The sequence below is a fragment of the Astatotilapia calliptera genome, chromosome 22 (assembly GCF_900246225.1).
Source record: "Astatotilapia calliptera chromosome 22, fAstCal1.2, whole genome shotgun sequence".
Classification (NCBI taxonomy): domain Eukaryota; kingdom Metazoa; phylum Chordata; class Actinopteri; order Cichliformes; family Cichlidae; genus Astatotilapia; species Astatotilapia calliptera.
This window is the reverse complement of record NC_039322.1, coordinates 2,120,849-2,139,700: the sequence shown is the minus strand read 5'-3', so window position 1 is coordinate 2,139,700 and position 18,852 is coordinate 2,120,849. Positions and strand designations below refer to the sequence as shown.

At 41.2% G+C, this 18,852-nt stretch overlaps 1 protein-coding gene across 1 annotated transcript in view; it reads right to left on the bottom strand.

The window, feature by feature from the left end:
- Window positions 1-1,116: 1,116 nt before the first annotated feature.
- enpp2l (ectonucleotide pyrophosphatase/phosphodiesterase 2-like) overlaps window positions 1,117-18,852 on the bottom strand; it is a 32,475-nt gene continuing 14,739 nt past the window's right edge. The window contains exons 23-25 of the mRNA XM_026155618.1: window positions 16,301-16,433; window positions 15,303-15,456; window positions 1,117-3,320 (exon numbers count right to left, since the gene is read on the bottom strand). Of these exons, the coding sequence (XP_026011403.1) occupies window positions 3,150-3,320; window positions 15,303-15,456; window positions 16,301-16,433 (458 nt within the window). The 3' untranslated portion in view covers window positions 1,117-3,149. The remainder of the gene's footprint in view (window positions 3,321-15,302; window positions 15,457-16,300; window positions 16,434-18,852) is intronic.

Below are 18,852 nucleotides of genomic sequence, written 5' to 3'. Positions count from 1 at the left end.
GCCTAACGGAGGAGTTCAAGGTCATCAGAACCAGGGAGGTGCTACTTTTTGGAGCCTCAGCAGACATTGGAGTTTCCTCTGCAGGTGTTGCTGTGAAGACTGAACAGATGTGGCAGGCTTTGGAGGCTTTGGAGTGAGCACATATTTTGAGTTGCTCCCCTAAAGCCCTGGTAGAGGGGAGAAATATATGGCACCACCGAGGTCTTGAACACAGTAGCTGATGCGATCTCTACAGGGAATCAACAGGCCAAACGCCAGATTTACCAGATACTGATTTAAACCTCTGAACTAGCTGAAGACCTGTACAGGCTTTACAGGCTTGTTGACCTTTGAACTCGCAATCCCCCTCGGAGAACCATTTTGAGGACACCCATGAGCTAAAGGTGGCAAAATATCAGCAGCTTGTAGAATTCTGACGGGTGGAGGATCTGCTATGAACCCTTGAGATGGGCTACAGGAGGTTCCTGGGTCGGTCTCCGTACCACACACTTACAGTTGTTGGCATCAGAGGGTTGCAGGAGTGGAAAGCTTCCAGATGGCTGTGGATCAAGAAAAGGGAACCGTGGTGTAGTGCACTGCTTGGACACAAGCTGGGGCCCGATCACCTCCAGCTGAGTCACCCAGGTGAAAGAACGCCTGGGCTCTTCATAGGTAATGTGACCCAGCTCTAATCATTTAGGGGACAAAGGTGCATGTAAAACATAATTAATGAGGGCACACTGATTGGCTAACATGAAGCATGAGCAATAAATTACAAGGAAATCTGTTTGCAAAATAAAGTTGAAGTTGAGCCATCACAGAAACCTTGATGCTTTCTTAAGAACAAAACTTCTCAGGTTTCCAGGAGTCATCATGAAAACCTGAACTGGTGTTGGCCAGAGGGGCCGATGGCGCGATATGGCAGCCTCGCTTCTGTCAGTCTGCCCCAGGGCAGCTGTGGCTACAACCGTAGCTGCCTCCACCAGTGTGTGAATGTGAGAGTGAATGAATAGTGGCATTGTCATGCGCTTTGGGTGCCTTGAAAAGCGCTATATAAATCCAATCCATTGTTATTATTATTATCATCATCTGCCAGTCCAGTGGTTGCAGAGAACAACACAATAAAAAACAACTCAGTGAACGTTTCCACTACTCTACAGATTTTATTTGAAAGGCTACAAGAATAAACATGGCTTCATACACATCTTGACAGGTCTATTAACTGACTTTTTATTGATCCTTTTACTTATTACCATGACTATGGCTACGCAGTCACGAGTAGTTAGGTATGGTAACACTGGGCTAATGTTACAAAATGTCAAACGTGAAAAAAATGCAGGTTCTGGCTTATCGGTGTAGGAATAAAGGCGTGGAAGCAAAGTTGAATTTGGATAAAGAGATAACGTCAGACAGATGACATCAGTGTCGCCTCTCCACCGTTTAAACAGAACTAAAGGACACTTCCATGGTTTCGAGGTTAGGTCTCATTTTAAGCTATCATGTTGTAACTCAGTTGGCTCAAAATCAAAGTGAAGGTCAAACGATATTCATTTTAATTTGTGTTTTCAGTATCTCGGCTATATTACACTGTATTGCAGAGACACGTGGTTTTACAGCAGCCTCTTTGCACACCTAATGTCTGCATTCAGTTTGCAAAATAGTAATCATTTGGACTGAGATGAATGCATTCATTTCTCTTTAAATTTTCTAAAAGAGGTGGTGACATTAAGTTCTTTAAACTTTTAATTAAACTGGACATGTTCCAAACCACACTCCTTTGTTGTGATTGTGAGTACATTGTTAGAACGGGAAAAGCAAGAAAAGACTGGAATTGGCATGCTGTCCTTGTGCTGGCATGAGCTCCCTGCAGGTACTCCGGTTTCCTCCCAAAGGTGTGAATGTGAATGCATGTCTCAGATGTAAGAGCTGTGGAGGATTGGAAACCTATATAGGGTGTACACCACCTTTCACCCAATGATTGCTTGGTTTCAGCTTCAGCTGCCCAGGACACTGTACAGAATCGGAGAAGCGATGGCTAGCAGGATGGACGAGTGGCAAAGTTATTATAAATATGATAAATTGTAGAAAAATTCACACCTTTTGACAGAGTTAGCTAAAGAGATAACAAGCAGGTGCTTATGAAATCACAACGACAGTTTTTCACTGTAGGTGCAGGACTATGGTCGGTTAGGCCTGTTGGATTACCTGTCACACAACTGTTGGTTAAATCATCATGCAATCAAGAAACTAAACACCAGCAAATTTGCACATTTGCTGGTGTTAAACTCTTAGCATCTGCTGGATCACCATCAAGTGGTTTAGGGACAAAGGGAGAAAGTTGGGTTTTGTAAAAAAAGAAGTGCTACATTTTCAGAAATTAAAAGATAAGAAAAAATATGTGTTCACTTTTTTTCCATTTGGGAAAACTCTGCCCATAATCATAGTCTTATAGTTAGTGGCACAGGCAGTATGAAACAGGAAGTAAAGTTAAGCCAGTGCAGACGTGCCTTCAGCTGAAGGCCAAGAGTTCTGGACCTATAGAAGTGTCTTAATCTTGATCAACCTTTTGATGAGTTTACAGACTCAGTGACTAATTTGGGAGTATGTTGATTTTAAAAGTTTGTGATTCCACCTGTTATACTGGCTGCTGTGAACAGGTCAAACTACAAGATTGAAGAAATTAAAGCCTGGTTGATATGTTCTCATTTTCCACGTCATTTTTTAACCACTTTGATCTTTTTTTTTAAATCTATTTTCTTACAGTTTGCAATGAAAACTTCTCACTGTGTCAGTTCACAATGATTATCTTCCATGATCGAAGACCACCAAGAATGGATTTTTCTAAATGACTAAACACATGTAACTTTACATATTAAATCTCATAGCATGCAGTGCATATGGCAGTAGAAATGTGAAGGAGAAATCTCTTTTAGGCACAGACATAAAACACTGGTGTGGTTCTTGATGTGTGCTTTAGAATGAGTACTGTAATATTCCTGTCATAACAAACATTCTTGTAATTTTCAAATATGTGTTCCCTTTCCAAGCACTTCTTGGGCGGTTCTTCAGCAGTGGAACAGCATTATGTTGTCTTTCCAAAGAGCATGCAATAAAAATGCAGACATTTTACAAAGGGTTACATCCTATATGATCATCTCTGTCTCTGGCTCCTACTCATCCCTCTCAAAGGTCTCCAGGTAGGTTTTGAGAATTAGGGTGTTGGTGTATGTGAGGTTTGTGGATCTGTAGAGGTCCAGGCCCGTAAGGATCTCCACATCTCGTACTCGGGCTGTGTGGAGCTTCAGCATGTCTTCGACCCACTTCGATTCATCCTCGGCGCTCTGCAGAAACAAAGGCTGTGATTCAGCAGCCGATACCATCATGCATTCATTTTTTTCTAATATTTTCCACAGTAATTGAAAACATTTCACCACACAAGTTGTGCAATTGCAGTGTGACTTTTTCAAGTGATTTACAGTAAAGAAGAACGACGTCTTTGTTTCCCGTTTTACTTTCATAGTCTTGTGTGCTATGTGGACATTAGTCCCAGCTGTGTTTGCACCTGTTTCCTGCCTGTGTATTTTAGTCCTTTAGTCTTGCCCTGTTTGGCGTCACGTTGTTAACCATCAAACCTCCTCAGTGCTGTGTGTGTTTCCTCCATACTCGTAGTATTTTCCTAGTTCTCAATCCCAGTTTAGTTCACTAGTTTTCATGTTTCTAGTAGTGCTGTCAGCATTAATCTCGTTAAAATGACAGCAAACACAGCAAATCTCCATTAACCGTGGATCACCCCATGCGTGGGGCTGGACGGTGTCAATGCGTTCGTGTGGTTAGCTCATTAACGCGTTGACGCCATCCATTATAACGAGATCAACGCTGACAGCACTGTTTCTACTTTCCGGTTTCATTTTCTTGTATCCGGTGTAGAATTTTTCCAGCAAATAAAGCCGCCGTTTTCAGTCTACTTTTCCGTGTTCCGAGTCCTGCGTTTGGGTCCTCATCCTGTTTGCCACACAGGGAAACATGAGACGTAGTTATTTCTAGGATCTGAAATATAATATAAACGTAAACTCACTGAAAAGCCTTCAGCTAATCCAAAATGCTGCAGCAAGAGTCCTGACAGGGACTAGAAAGAGAGAGCATATTTCTCCTGTTTTGGCTTCCCTTCATTGGCTTCCTGTTAAATCCAGAATTGAATTCAAAATCCTGCTCCTCACATACAAGGTCTTAAATAATCAGGCCCCACCTTATCTTAATGACCTTGTAGTACCATATCACCCTATTAGAGCACTTCGCTCTCGCTCTGCAGGCCTACTTGTTGTTCCTAGAGTATTTAAAAGTAGAATGGGAGGCAGAGCCTTCAGTTTTCAGGCCCCTCTTCTGTGGAACCAGCTTCCAGTTTGGATTCAGGAGACAGACACTATCTCTACTTTCAAGATCAGGCTTCAAACTTTCCTTTTTTCTAAAGCATATAGTTAGGGCTGGACCAGGTGACCCTGAATCCTCCCTTAGTTATGCTGCAATAGACGTAGGCTGCCGGGGGATTCCCATGATGCATTGAGTTTTTCCTTTCCAGTCACCTTTCTCACTCACTATGTATTAACAGACCTCTCTGCATTGAATCATATCTGTTATTAATCTCTGGCTCTCTTCCACAGCATGTCTTTTATCCTGTCTTCCTTCTCTCACCCCAACCGGTCGCAGCAGATGGCCGCCCCTCCCTGAGCCTGGTTCTGCCGGAGGTTTCTTCCTGTTAAAAGGGAGTTTTTCCTTCCCACTGTCGCCAAAGTGCTTGCTCATAGGGGGTCATATGATTGTTGGGTTTTTCTCTGTATCTATGAAGCGCCTTGAGGCGACTTTTGTTGTGATTTGGCGCTATATAAATAAAATTGAATTGAATTGAATTGAATTGTAACCTCTGCACACTGCCTTGCTTCTCATTATTTTTATTCAGGACTAACATTTCAGTTTGTGCAACCTTTGACCCTGTACTTTATTTAGTTTACATTTCATCCCTTTTCCTGTTTTTCCGGTTGAGACATCTGTGAACTGGATGGATCCGCCTTTTTGTTGGGGCTTGCTGAAGTTTCACATAGCTAAAAAAAAAAAAAAAAAAAAAATCCCACCACGCTGTATCTCTGCCTCTGTATATATTAATGTTGTGAAATTTTACCAGCCAGAACGTATATTAAATATTACACATGTCCATAAACCTTTCTCATATCAAACAGCAAGAATGTCCTACTATTTCTGTGGCCGCTTTGGTGTAAGCAACATGGAAAACTATGAAACTCATTGTTGAATATCCAAGGTGCAGTAAAAACCCTCTTTAGCAGAGAAGTACACTTTAAAAACGTCTAAACATTTAGAACCCATTGAGTTGTTTTCTCTAAATTTATGTTTCAGTAATTTGAAACTAAAGCTAGATTGTGTTGGTTCTGCATGATTTAATTTTACCAAGATCGAAGATTATGTGAGACAAAATGAAATCCCTAAAACAAGTTAAAATACTGACCACATAACTACGCTTCAAAGCCAGCACACCATTGTTCATGGGAGAGCAGAAACACATGTCAGCACCTGCCCTGCTGACAGTTTGGTTTACTCGTTGCCATTTTGTTGACTCAATGTCAGTACTTTGCAGAATTAACAGGAATCTCAATATCAAGCAATAAAAAAAATTTTCAAACACCTTTTCATGCTTCCTCAAACTGACAATTTTAACAAGGTCATAAGACACATGACACAGAGCTGCACACTGATCCCAATATTGCAGTTATTATGCGTGACAGATTTACAGCTGGTGAATGTGACTTTCCTCAGAGCTAGATTGTGACACCAGTAATGCTAAACCTCTGAATCACCAGCTGTCTAGAAATGACACGTTTTAAGCTTCTAATCTGAACATGACTCTGAATTTTTTTTAATATCAATATTTGCTCACAGCCTGAGTTGTTGGTTCCTGTAAAGTTTGTAGTCAAAATGCCAGTAACCAGAAATTATACAAGGTCATAAGGTCTTTTGTGGTTGTTTTTATATCTTAATTAGCTCTTGTGAGGTAGGTAGGTATTGGATTTAGGAGAAATCCAGTATTGCAAAGTTTCATATCGTTTCCTTTCTGAACCCACATTTACTTAGTTTTGCAGATGAAATATTGGCTCTGTACTCTGAGCCTGTACCAGCCTGATTGGCTACAGCCTCCAAGATTAACCCACAGCTCATAGACACACATGGATTGCTGGTGAACACAGAACAGACCAGATGTGTTTACACAGTTGATCTAACACACAACTTGTCATTTGGCTTCAGCGGCCCGATTTTCTGGGTTATGGCATTAGACAGGTCTGACACTCCGTACTTTATACGCCAAACTGGTGTGAGAATGAATCTACTTCAAAAATTGTTCTGGTTCAATAACCGGTGGTTCTGCTGCTTAACATGGAGTTGAAAAGCAATCCAGAAGCTTTCAGTACCAAACATGTTGTCCCAGGACAACCGTACGTAAAACTTGCTGGAAGTAATTTTAAGATCGTTCTTATGTTCACAACATAATATACAAAACATCAACAATGGAATCAAACCAGCAACCTCTAACCACTACACTTTGTTGATGATAACATTGACAATAAAATGCAAGATGCATCAACTGATGGAAATAATGTGAAATTTAGATTGTATAATGCTGGGAGTATGACTAATGCCATATCAGTGATCTTTCGGAAAAACAGATCAATGGCATTAACATTGATGACTACTACTGACAACATTTCATTTGCAACAGACAAAAATAAATATACAACAGGGGTATTTGTTGAATCAAAAAACAGCTTTTGATACGCTGCAACATTTTATTTTGATTTCTAAGCTGAATTATGGGGTGAGAGGAATCACTTTGAACTGGTTAAGTATGTCTGTGAAGGTTCTCAGTCATCCAGGTCATCGTAGTCAAAGGAGCTTGCAAAGAAAAGTGTCTGGACTTCTTTAAGTTGCTTGAAGACGTTTCACCTCTCATCCGAGAAGCTTCTTCAGTTCTAAGGTCAAATGGTGGAGAGTCCCAGATATAAACCCAGTGGGAGTTTCCCCCCACAGAGGGACAAAAGGACCCCCTGATGATCCTCTAATCGCCTGAGCCAAGGTGTGAAACTGGGCGTGGGTCCCAATCAGCCAGAGTTTCGGGTGAGCTCATTGTGAAACCTGGCCCCACCTTATCATGCGAATTCCTGAGATCAGATGGCCCAGGATGTGAGTGGATGTGAGAGTTACTGAACTCCGTTTTTTTTGGGCGTAGTATTGGAGGATAAATTAACATGGAAATCTCATATTGAACATGTTAGAAAAAAGATGGTTAAAAATATTTATATTTTGGGTAATGTCAGAGATATACTGGATTATAAGGCAATGCGTATTTTAGATTTCTCACTAATTTTCTAGTTGTTGTGCTGCGACTTATATAAAACTTTTATACTTAGAAGAAAGTGGTGCGAAGGGTTCATAATGTTAAATATAGAGAACATACAAATCTGTTTATAAAATCGAAATTGTTGAAATTTGAAGACTTGATTTGAGGACCAGTCGCTCCGTAATGGTCGATTTGGGCAGCGGCCCTTTTATTTGCCACACACAAATACACTGTTCATTCAGCCTGGGACACAGACACTCCCCTGGTGGCTCACTGCTGCCTTCAGTGTCTCTGCTCCTCACTGACAACATGAAACAACCCCACGTCAATCCTCTGACCATTATTACTTTAAAAACTGATGGTCAGTCCGTCCAGAAAATTGCTAAAACTTTGTATGTCTCCCCAAGTGCAGTCACAAAAACCATCAAGCGACAAAACTCGCTCCCATGAGGACCGCCCCAGCAAATGAAGATTTGAAGACCTCTGCTGCTGAGGATAAATTAATCCAAGTAATTAGCCTCAGAAATCACACCTCAGGTCAGAGCCCACAAAGAGTTCCAGTAGCAGACACTTCTCTACATCAGCTGTTTAGAGGAGCTGAAAAGCTCAAATAGCTGCAAAGAAACTACGACTAAGGAAAAGCAACAAGCAGAAGAGATTTGTCTGAAAAAGACAAAAAGTGAACAGATGGTCTCTACATACATGATTCCCACCGTGAAGCATAGAGGAGGAGGTGTGATGGTGTGGGGCTGCTTTGCTGGTGACACTGTTGGGGATTTATTCAAAACTGAAGGCACACTGAACCATGGCTACCACAGCATCCTGCAGCGACATGCCATCCACTTTGCATTCATTTGTTTTTCAACAGGACAATGACTCCAAACACACCTCCAGGACGTGTAATGATGGAGTGCCAGAAGTCAAGAAAACCCAATGAAAAGGTGTGTCCAAACTTTTGACTGGTAGCGTACCTACCTGGACCTTCTTTGCCACTAGCTCCACTTCCATGCACTCCTGTTCAATCACTTGGAATTTTCAAACAACTCTTTTTAAGAAGAGAACAGAACTCCCCTGCCTGCCCTCCACTCCTTCCACCGACTGTCTGCTCACCAACTCCTACAGAGCATTCCCTCCGCTCAGCTGCTTCACTCACCTGTAGACCAAGTAAGCCAAACCCCCCATCTCCGATCACACACCTCTCTATAAAAGCAGTGCCAAGACTAACTCTTCTCTCTCCTGTTACAGAAGAACCGGCCTATGGGCTCAAAATGTGGTCATAAATATTTTGTACTTGTAAAAAAGATTTGTATGTGTAAAAAAGATTTGTGTGTGGACTCCAATCAGAGAACAGATGGGTTTGGCTGTCGGAGGGGCGCTTTTTTGAACTGCAGGTCCTTGAAGGGTGATACAGTTTGAAGCTGGAGGATCGCTATAGAAATATCCGATAGCAGCTAGGTCCCCTAACTTTCAGTAGCTGTTGAAAGGATAAAGTTGTGGTATGTTAGTGGTTAGAAATACCATTATTACTTTAGGATTAATTTAACACAAAGTCAGGGCTGACCCAGGACCATTGCTGTGAGTCACAGTGCGCAGCATAAAGGTCCTTTCACATCGGACGCAGGATGTGCTGCTAATGCTAACTGCTAACTAAAAGCAAAGGATCCAGAATTTGTTGCTGGCTGCTGGGCTCTGTGGGTTTTTGCAGCAGTTCTACCTGTACTAGATGCTCCTTGTCTTTTCTATCTCTGACTTTATGTCCTCTACAAGAGTTTGTTTTTTTTGCTGGTTCTTCAAATGTTCAATAAAAACATGTATGCTAATTCATAACGAAGAAAGCTTTGTAATGAAGACTGTCATTTCCAAAACACTGCCCGCCATCACAGCGCTGTTGAAAAGGCTGTGGAAGTCCCTGTATTAAACACGTAGTCCTGTGACACAAAAATCACCAAACTCGGACGACCACAGACTGTTTTCCTTCGTGGTTTGGCATGTAAAAGGGCATTTATTCCCTTCAAAGACCTGCAGTTCAAAAAAAGCGCCCCTCGACAGCCAAACCCATCTGTTCTCTGACTGGATTGTTACATTTGTGATTGACATGACATTGACCAATCAGATGAAAGGAAGAAAAATAGGGTCAAAATCCGTACTTGTAACTTGCAGGGGTTTTTTTTCTAAGTCCACACACAAATCTTTTTTACAAGTACAAAATATTTATGACCACATTTTGAGCCCATACCGGCCCCTGTGAAACTCTCCTAGTGTCTCATTTTTGCCTGCCTTTCTTTTCTTCAATTAATTAGTTAAAGACTTTGAAATCCTATGCATAGTGTCTGCTTTTGTATCCATCCTCGTGGTTGGTTAAACATTTACAGTCAGGATAGCAAAATAAGTTTGAAACTAGATAAGTATCTCCCCTTGGGCTCTTCCTGAAATTAGATAATTCAAGAATTTCCTTGTTTCATTTTGCATTTCATCCGTCTTCTTGTTTCTGTCCTCTTAGGACATCTGTGAATCGGATGGACCCAACATTTTTTAACGCTACTGTATACTGGTTAAAGTGTCATCCACAGATGACATGAATTCCAGGAAGCAAAGGACAGACTCTCTATTTTTTGGGAAGATGAAACTTTTCAGTCAGGAAGTACACTATTTCTAATAAAACTGAAAACATTTCAGGTTGTTCTCAACACATTCTGTGAATAGTAATGAGCTCCGTCATTGGGAAAGGCATCCAACCACAACTGATACTGATACTGGTTCATGCATGTGACGAACTAAAGATTCCTCCTAGGTGAGGTGTTTCTGGGATGTTCAATTGGGAGAAGGGCTCAGTACATACCTGGAACACACGTGAGAGATTACGCCCAACTGGCTTGTACATGCCCGAGTACCTCCCTGAAAATAGGCTGGGGAGGGAGGTCTGGGGATCCATGACCAAGACAACACCCATCAATACAAGAAAATGGATGTTACAATTACTATATTATGGTGTATTGATAAAGGTAGGTAGGTAGGCCTTTCTAAATAAAATCAACTGTATGTAACTATGTGCATATATGTTTGAAAAATGTCAGATTGTTTGTTTTTACATAATCCTGCTGACAGACTAAAAACACAGCTTCAGGCGGAGCTACAGAAAACAGAAACTCAAACATAATCGTTATAAGACGTCAAAACAATATGACTCACAAGCAAAAGGCTGACGAAGAATAATATTTTGTCATTCCAAGACACATGAGCTGAAGCGGTGTGTGTGACTGGGCGCCTACTGGTGGTGGTCAGAGGGCCCGGTGGCGCCAGTGTCCGGCAGCCTCGCCTCTGTCAGTGCGCCCCAGGGCAGCTGTGGCTACAATGTAGCTTGCCATCGCCAGTGTGTGAATGTGTGTGTGAATGGGTGAATGACTGAATGTAGTGTGAAGCGCTTTGGGGTCCTATGGACTAGAAAAGCGCTATACAAATGCAGGCCATTTACCATTTACCATATCTCAAAACTATTTATCCTCACGACGCTTGTCACGCACATGCCTACACACAGAGTGAGAGCAACCCCTGCGATTATGTTTCTTTTAGGACATCAACCAAAACAAATAGAGCGCTGAAGCCTGTCAGGATATCCTCAACTCACCCTCTGAAGAGTTATTCCCTGGAAAGCACATTACATTAAAACATCTTCCCATTTATCCATTCAGGGAGTCTGCCAGGAAGCCAGCTGTTTCCTCCACATCAAATATCTTTGCCAGCTTCCAACTATACCTTTTATCAGACTCAAAGTAATCAGTGGAGTGCAATCATTTCCCAGAAACAATTATAATATTCAGAGTAAGATGACAGGAAAGCACAGACAGTGTTTCCTTGTCCAGGGGAATATTTGTCAGGATTGATTAACTGTTCCGATATCAAGAGCAATAAATACTTCCAACAAATAACTACAGCCCGTTTCTTTGCTCCATGGATATTGTTAAAGAATATTTCCTTACAGTTTTCTATGTTTTTACTCCCTCTTTCATTCCTTTTTCATTCTCTTGAGCCTTCATTTCCCATCTTCTCTTACACAGATTCATAGGCATGCTATTACTGAGCAATATATGATATATAACAATCTGTTGTTGTTGTTACAATTTCCTCATTTTAGTAATTTCCTTTTGCAGTTTTCCCTCGCCTGCTTGTTTTGGACTAGCCTGGCTCATCATGGAGAGATTTTTGTTGGCTTCCCCTCCCAGTCTGTCCATTTCCACTGTCTGCAGGACTTATTGCATCAAGTATGTCTCAGCACAGAATCATGTTGCAAGGCAAGGGTTTGCACAGTTCGCAGCCCTCCCCTGAAAACATCCATGAACTTTGACAATTAACGACAAAAATGATGCCGTCAAATAATCAAACACTATGTGAGGAACATCTTGTCAACAATCCTGTGACAGTAACTAAAGTATCTCAACACACTGGAGTCGGTTTATGTTTGTGCAGTAAGTTAGCTGTTAGCATATTATAAGTTAGCATATTACCATAACCTCACTGTAATACAGATTTTCATTAGCCTCTGCTATCAGTGCAGATTCTTAATGGCTGATATGTTGCACACAGACACACTGATCATGTACTCCGTGTTCTCTGAAAAGAATTGTTTTTATCATTTAGGACATTTGGAGTAAAAACATGAGACTAGATCAGTAATGTCTTTCAAACAGCTCGCGCTGGTGGTTGTTGGGAAGCCATCTACTCAATTTTCTCCTCAAATGATCAGTGAAGCTAAACATCTATTGTACCGTTTGACAAGTGACAATGGGCGAATTTTTAACCATAAAAACACACAAACTCAAATGTTTTAGCACTTTTCCTGATTTATTTTTCTTGCAGCTATTAGATAAGACACGATTTATATGTTTGCCGATGGCTTAAAATTTTAATCCAAGGAGCAGCCAGTTTATTCAGAGGCACATTTTTCAGTCACACTAACCCAGACCTTCCCAAAGTGTGGGGCCCGCCCCCTAAGGAGGGCGCAGAGCCATTGCAGGGGGGGCGCGGTATGAAAAGGGAAAAAACTAAACAACGCTTGGACACTGCTAGCATGGGCGCCCACAAAAACGCAAAGCAGGAGATGAAGCATCGCTGAATGTTTCCAAACCAACTTCATTCTAAGCCAAAGACTAGAAAATATGGTGAAGCAAATCTGCCCTTTGGCTTCACCTGCACAAGTGCCGAGGTAGGTCCCCCTGCATAACTGCTTTTCCCTTTCGTCGGGAGCAGCGCTGGGCTGTTAAAATCACAGACAAACAGCATCCCACATTCTTGATTTTTAGTTCACAAACACTTCTTGTAATGACTAACTACTCCTGACATTTTGGAGATGTTAGCTCTTTATACAGTAAAGTTACAGCGGGATACAAATAACATCAGGCTGATCCTGCCACGATTTGTGTTTTTAAACCCATTTTGCACACAGAGGCATTTTTTGAAAAATGTATTGATAGCAATGTTGAATATTATTACACAGGGAAAAAAAACAACTACATGTAAAATAATTAGGCCTCTGCCTTTGTAAATAGAGGGACGGTAACTGCTTGTGTAAACGTGCAAAACCTGCAGATAGAGACAAAATACTTTTAATCTGACTCTCTGCCATTCTGCAATTCATCTCCTGTAAACAATAACGTGGCGCACAGCGTGACGTGGAAAAAGGCACATACCTTTAACATTGCGTGACGAACTCTGCATTCCTCGTCCACACATAAACCCAAAAAAGGAGTTTAAAATTTTTTTTCGGTGATTCGAAATGACCCAGTGGTGCATCCGCAGCACGGGCTTGTTGGCTGTTTAGTTTTTTAAAAAAGTCAAAAGCATGGCATGAGAATGGAAGTAGTTTAACCTATACTGAGTATATATTTGTAGGGTCTGCATAAACATGAGCAGTGTGTTTATCATGAACTAATTGCAGTTTTATATTTAGAGCTGTTTGTAAAAGCTCCATCATTTAATCTGCCGCTCCATTCATTCTGCTCACGACTGGAGCTGAAGAGTCCCAGGAAAGTTTGGAGATGTTTACAAAGCTGCCCATTAACAAGCACACAGGGCAGCGGATTAATCACAGTTTATGTGACATTGTTATTGAGCTTGGACGCAGAATAAGAAAATGTACTGGCACTAAAAGTGAATTAAGAGAAATGCTGCCCATTGTTATTTTATTGCTTTAATTTGGAGCCACGCAGTCGGCCTTCATAATGATTTAACACAGAGTGGGTAAGTCGTGCTTATTAAAGCATGAATGGTGCCTTAATCAAACGTCAGTGTTGCAACACATCCCCTCCCAGATATTAGATGATCGACTGCAACTTATTGCAACAAGTCTAAGGAGCTTGGGATGAAACATTTTGGAAGGAACGTCAAAGTATTTCAGAACAGCACGTATTTAATTCCTTCCATAACAGTCACGTGACTGTCTTCTGATAAGACTTATCCATCTCTATGGTAACGCTCTTAACTGAAAAACATCATCTTAAACCTTCAGTAAACGATTAATGAAGCTGAATGAGTTGCTTGTAAGGATGCATTGTAGCTCATTACTGTCACCTGAACTACAAAAGCAGATACAAAGACACGATGCATGACTTCAGCTCATGCAGGAGAAAGCAGACAGGCCTGTTGACTGCTTTTATTTTACCGCAGTCCAGTGCTGCCGACACAAAATCGAAGCTCTGCAGAATAGCATCGTTAAGCTTCGCGATATTCATTTTATTCTCCTTTTTCTCAGTGAACAATCTTTTGTAAGAATTTCTGATTTAATTAACAAGCTAACAAAGATGAAGGAGACGAGCACGGACAGTAAAGATGCTGTTTGCTCACATAGCCCCACAGAGTCGTAGATTCAAATGTAAGACATGGAGCTGAACACGAGCCCATTCTATTCACCTCAATTTGGCTGCAATGAAAAAGGATTAGCTACACTCATCTTTGTCAGCTTAGCTTTGCTGAATCATTCACATCACTACAAATATCCACTTCACCCAGAAGTTGGAAACCGACAAACCCACAGAATGCCATGGTGAGTCATCATATTACACAAGATTATAATACCAGTGGTATTTGTATTATTATTATAACAGCAATGGTTCCCAAATAGCTTGAGGCAAGTCAAGACAATCCATCAGATTTCGTAGTAACTAACTGGAATATGCAGCTGGTTTCTTTAATTTTCTCCTTTATTCCTACTCTCAGTGTAGATGGATTATCTGTTGGGAGACAACACGTCATAAGTGCCTCCAGCTAATAATAATACTACCCAAAGACAAATGACAAAATGTTAACAACAATAATAATCATTTTAAAATGCAGAAATTCAAAGAGGTGAGACATAAAATGTTGGTTTGGGCTCTGATCCTCTGATGTGCCCAAGGCAGGTCAATAATGATTCTGATTAGTACAAAGATAGAATTTCATCCTGCCTCTTTCTATGATACTATATCAAACTGCACCTACAACGGTGCTTTTGGTGTTTTTAAGAAATATGGTCAAAGTGACGAATTTGTGACAAAACCCAGCTGAAGGAGAATTCTTCAAAATGATTTTTCTGCAGTTTGAGTCATTACATAAAGTATCTGACATTTACTGTGTTTAAAACGATAAATGGCAATCAAGAGAAGTAAATGTTTATCTATCGGCGATACTTTAATGCCTGGGAATTAAAAATTCAAAGCGTCATCCTGTAAATCTTTTGATTGTTTTTCACGTTTTCATTTTCTTAATCTTTAAATAAAAACCTACAGCTTAATAAAAAAAAGGTTAAAGGTCTTTTTTTTTTCATGTTGCTGCTCACACTGTGTAAATGAATTCACTACAAAGATATGGAGGTACTGCCACCTGCTGGAATGATTGGAGGGTCTTTACCTTTCAAAATAAAGCTCCATAAGGCCATGAATTCATTCTTACTCACATTGCATGCCTCACTGTTGTCTGGCTTGTTAGGAAGGAGGAAGGAGAAAACCTTTAGCGCTCCGTCACACTCATCAACCGTCTGGTTCACCTCCTGGCAGCTTGTAATCACAGTGTAGAAGTGGGTGGGAACGGGGAAGCCATCAGCTGAGAACCTGGACCGAGGAGGGGGATCAGAGGCACGTGCAAAATGTGAAAAAGTGAAAAGCACACCGTACAAATGCATCACTTACACTACTCTGGCTGCTTACGTTAGGAGCTAAATTGCATCAGAAGTCTAGTAAATCTTTAAATAACCTCCACAACCAGTTCAGCATCAGTAATGAACTAAACACTCGTACCTTTGGACCACTGGTGGAACATGCACAGCTACTGAGAATATGTAAGCTCCACAAAGTGAAAACCACAGCATGCTGTGTAGTTATTAATCACTTAAATGATTCCTCACATGGAGACGAAATGCTCGCCATATATTTATAGTGCATTTATGACACAGGCAGACAGGAAGTCTCTGCAAAGGCTCATAAAGACTGGAGAGCATCGGAGGGATAAAACGTCCATCCGTGGACTCCATATACACACAGCGCTGCCAGGAAAGAGCTGAGGGAGTTATCAGGGACTCACTGCTACCTCAGAAATGTGCATATCCTGCCACCCTCTTTACAAGAGGGTGGCAGGATATGCTTTTTATTTGTTCTTGTTTCTAATGTCTCTGTAAAGCACTTTGAATCACCTTGTTGTTGAATTGTGCTATACAAATAAACTTGCCTTGCCTATAATATAGTTAATAATTTGTATTTGTGTTGTATTTTGCATTGTCTTGCTTATGCTTCTCTTTTCTCTACGACTGAGAGAGCTCTGCGCTGCTTTATGCACAAATGGCAACAAAATAACCTTGAACCTTGTGTTTTGACACACATATGCACATGCAAGCTCACTTTAGTTGTTATCAGCTAGCTGACCGAGCGCCGTCATCGCTCGCCGCTGCGGTGAACTTACTCTTTTATCTTCTCGGTGGTGTCTCGAAGGCCGTCATAGTTATAATCAAAAACAGGGCCGCAGAGAACGTTGATCCCATTGCTGGCCTCTGCATAACGCCGCAGCAGCGTGCCTTGTAGGTAACTCCACACTCCTGCACACCCACAGAAAAATAGGCCATGCTGCTTATACTCTCACCTTTTTTATAAACATCAGTAATAAGAAACACTCGAAGAGCAGCTCAGCTTCTGTCCAGTATTTGATTTTGTATATATTCATTTTGTTTTTTCTTTTCGAGTAGATTTTCCATTTCAAAGAAAGAAAGAATAAAAACAGGAGAAGTGAGGTTTCACTGGTGGAGTGAACATCTGTAAATCTACTGACCATGACAAGACTTTAGGCGTCACGTCCTAAATAAGGAAACCTATCCTGTTCTTGCTGTTTCCCATTTATTCCTGCAACCTTTTATGGCCTTAATATAGAACCTATTAGCCGAACAGACACAAACAGACACACAGCTGACGCACACACAGCATAATGGGTGCATGCATGGGGCAGGTATGCAGAGGCTGAGTGTCTGCTTTCTCCTGATAAGTCCTCTCTCTTTATAAACAATGGGTATCAGGCCACCCTGGCTCATACCTGACATCACCACATTTCTGTCCCGTGTCTCATGGAACACAACTCAATTTCCACCTCCACAAGGACAGTTAAACTAACAGATAAAAAAAAATGCGCTGATGTCAGACTCATTGTTTAACTCTGAAACTATTCTTAAGTCACAATCTACTGTAAATACAAAGGGAGGGGGTGAGAAAGTAAAATAGTAAGACTGTCATCAAACAGTGTGTTGTTGCAGCGGCTTCAGTGCTGATAAGAACTCATAATTATTCAAATAGAGATGCAGTCACTTCACACAATGTCTTTGTTTTGGGTTCGAGCTAGAGACTGTATATCAAAGATGGACATTCCCGCTGTACTGTATTTGCTGTACTTTTGTATTTTGAAAGCTTGATGTTGGCCGAGGGCCGACTGTGGCTCAGACTGAGGAGCGAGCTGCCTACCAGCTGGATCAAATCCTGTCAGTGGATCATGAACAACATACTGAACCCCAGGTGTTTGAGGGTTAGATAAAAGAAGCTCAGGTGTCGATAAAAGCTCTGTATGAACTAGGGCTGCCACGATTAGTCGACTAGTCACGATTATGTCGACTATTAAAATCGTCGACGACTGATTTAATAGTCGACGCATCGTTTGAAGCTTTGTAAGATCACAAAGGACGCAGGAATGAGTAGTAGGATTTAAGAGTGTAATAACGGACTGAAACAGAAGATGGCAGCACTGCATGTACAAGGATGCCAGCTGCCGTTAAACCCCGAAGAAGAAGAAGCTGTGTCCCAGAATTCATAGCGCAGCCCAGCACAGTTGTCAACAATGGCGGCAGCTAGATAGTTTTAACTTTACTCTTATTATTCTTTCTGGGTCACAAAATAAACGTTTAACATATTTTCAGGTAAGAATGTAGCTGTGTAAACCTCAAATATCTGCTCAGTTTATCAAGACACCGCATATTTTCAAAAGCGCTCCGACGTTTTCGGAGACGTCTGTTACCCACTAGCTCGATAGCTAGGCGGGGGCTAGGCTAACTAGAGCCGTGAGAACACCGGACTCCCGGCAAATCGTTTTCAAACCCACCGCCGTCTTTCGCTACTCAGGTTAAACATGATATATGAGTCACTTAGATAACTTAAAATGTTATTGTTTGGCTTTCTTTAGTATTTTATTTGTTCCTGAGTAAATCGGTTTGGCTGAGATTAAAGTTATAGTTTTTGCACAGCTAAATAAACTTCAAGCAGACAGCTGATTATCAGAAGTGTGAGACGCTGGAGAATATACTCCGTTGTCCTGTTATATTTTAGAAAGCAAGGAGTTTATTAAACTTCACCGAAACAATCTGCAAATTTCATTAAAAATTAATAAACTACCATCTTGTCTTTATTTTTAGTTAGCACAAACACTTCAAGCTGTAAGCTAATGATAGTTATATAAGACCAGATGCTGCTGGTGCAATAAGCTGTACGCTGTACGTCCAATGGATGATGATCTGATTAGTCGACTAATCGCAAAAATAATCGGTGACTAGTCGACTATCAAAATAATCGTTTGTGGCAGCCCTAATATGAACAACTGATCAAACTTAATGAAAAGATGCTACGGCAGGGGTGGGCAACTCCAGGCCTCGAGGGCCGGTGTCCTGCAGGTTTTAGATGTGTGCTTGATCCAACACAGCTGATTCAAACTGCTAAATTACATCCTCAACATGTCCTGAAGTTCTCCAGAAGCCTGGTAATGAACTAAAGACGAATTTGCTAATTACCAGCTGACAGTGGCATATTTGGTTAGTAGGTTTTATTTGACAGACAAATCAGTGCTCAGTGAGAAGAGTCCTAATGTTTCACGAGCCTGTTACTGAGACTGAAGCACAAACATCTTGTATGGGAATGTAACATATTTTGTGGAATGCAGTAAAGACCAGATTCCCCACATTCCCGGTCCCTGGTATAAATACAACA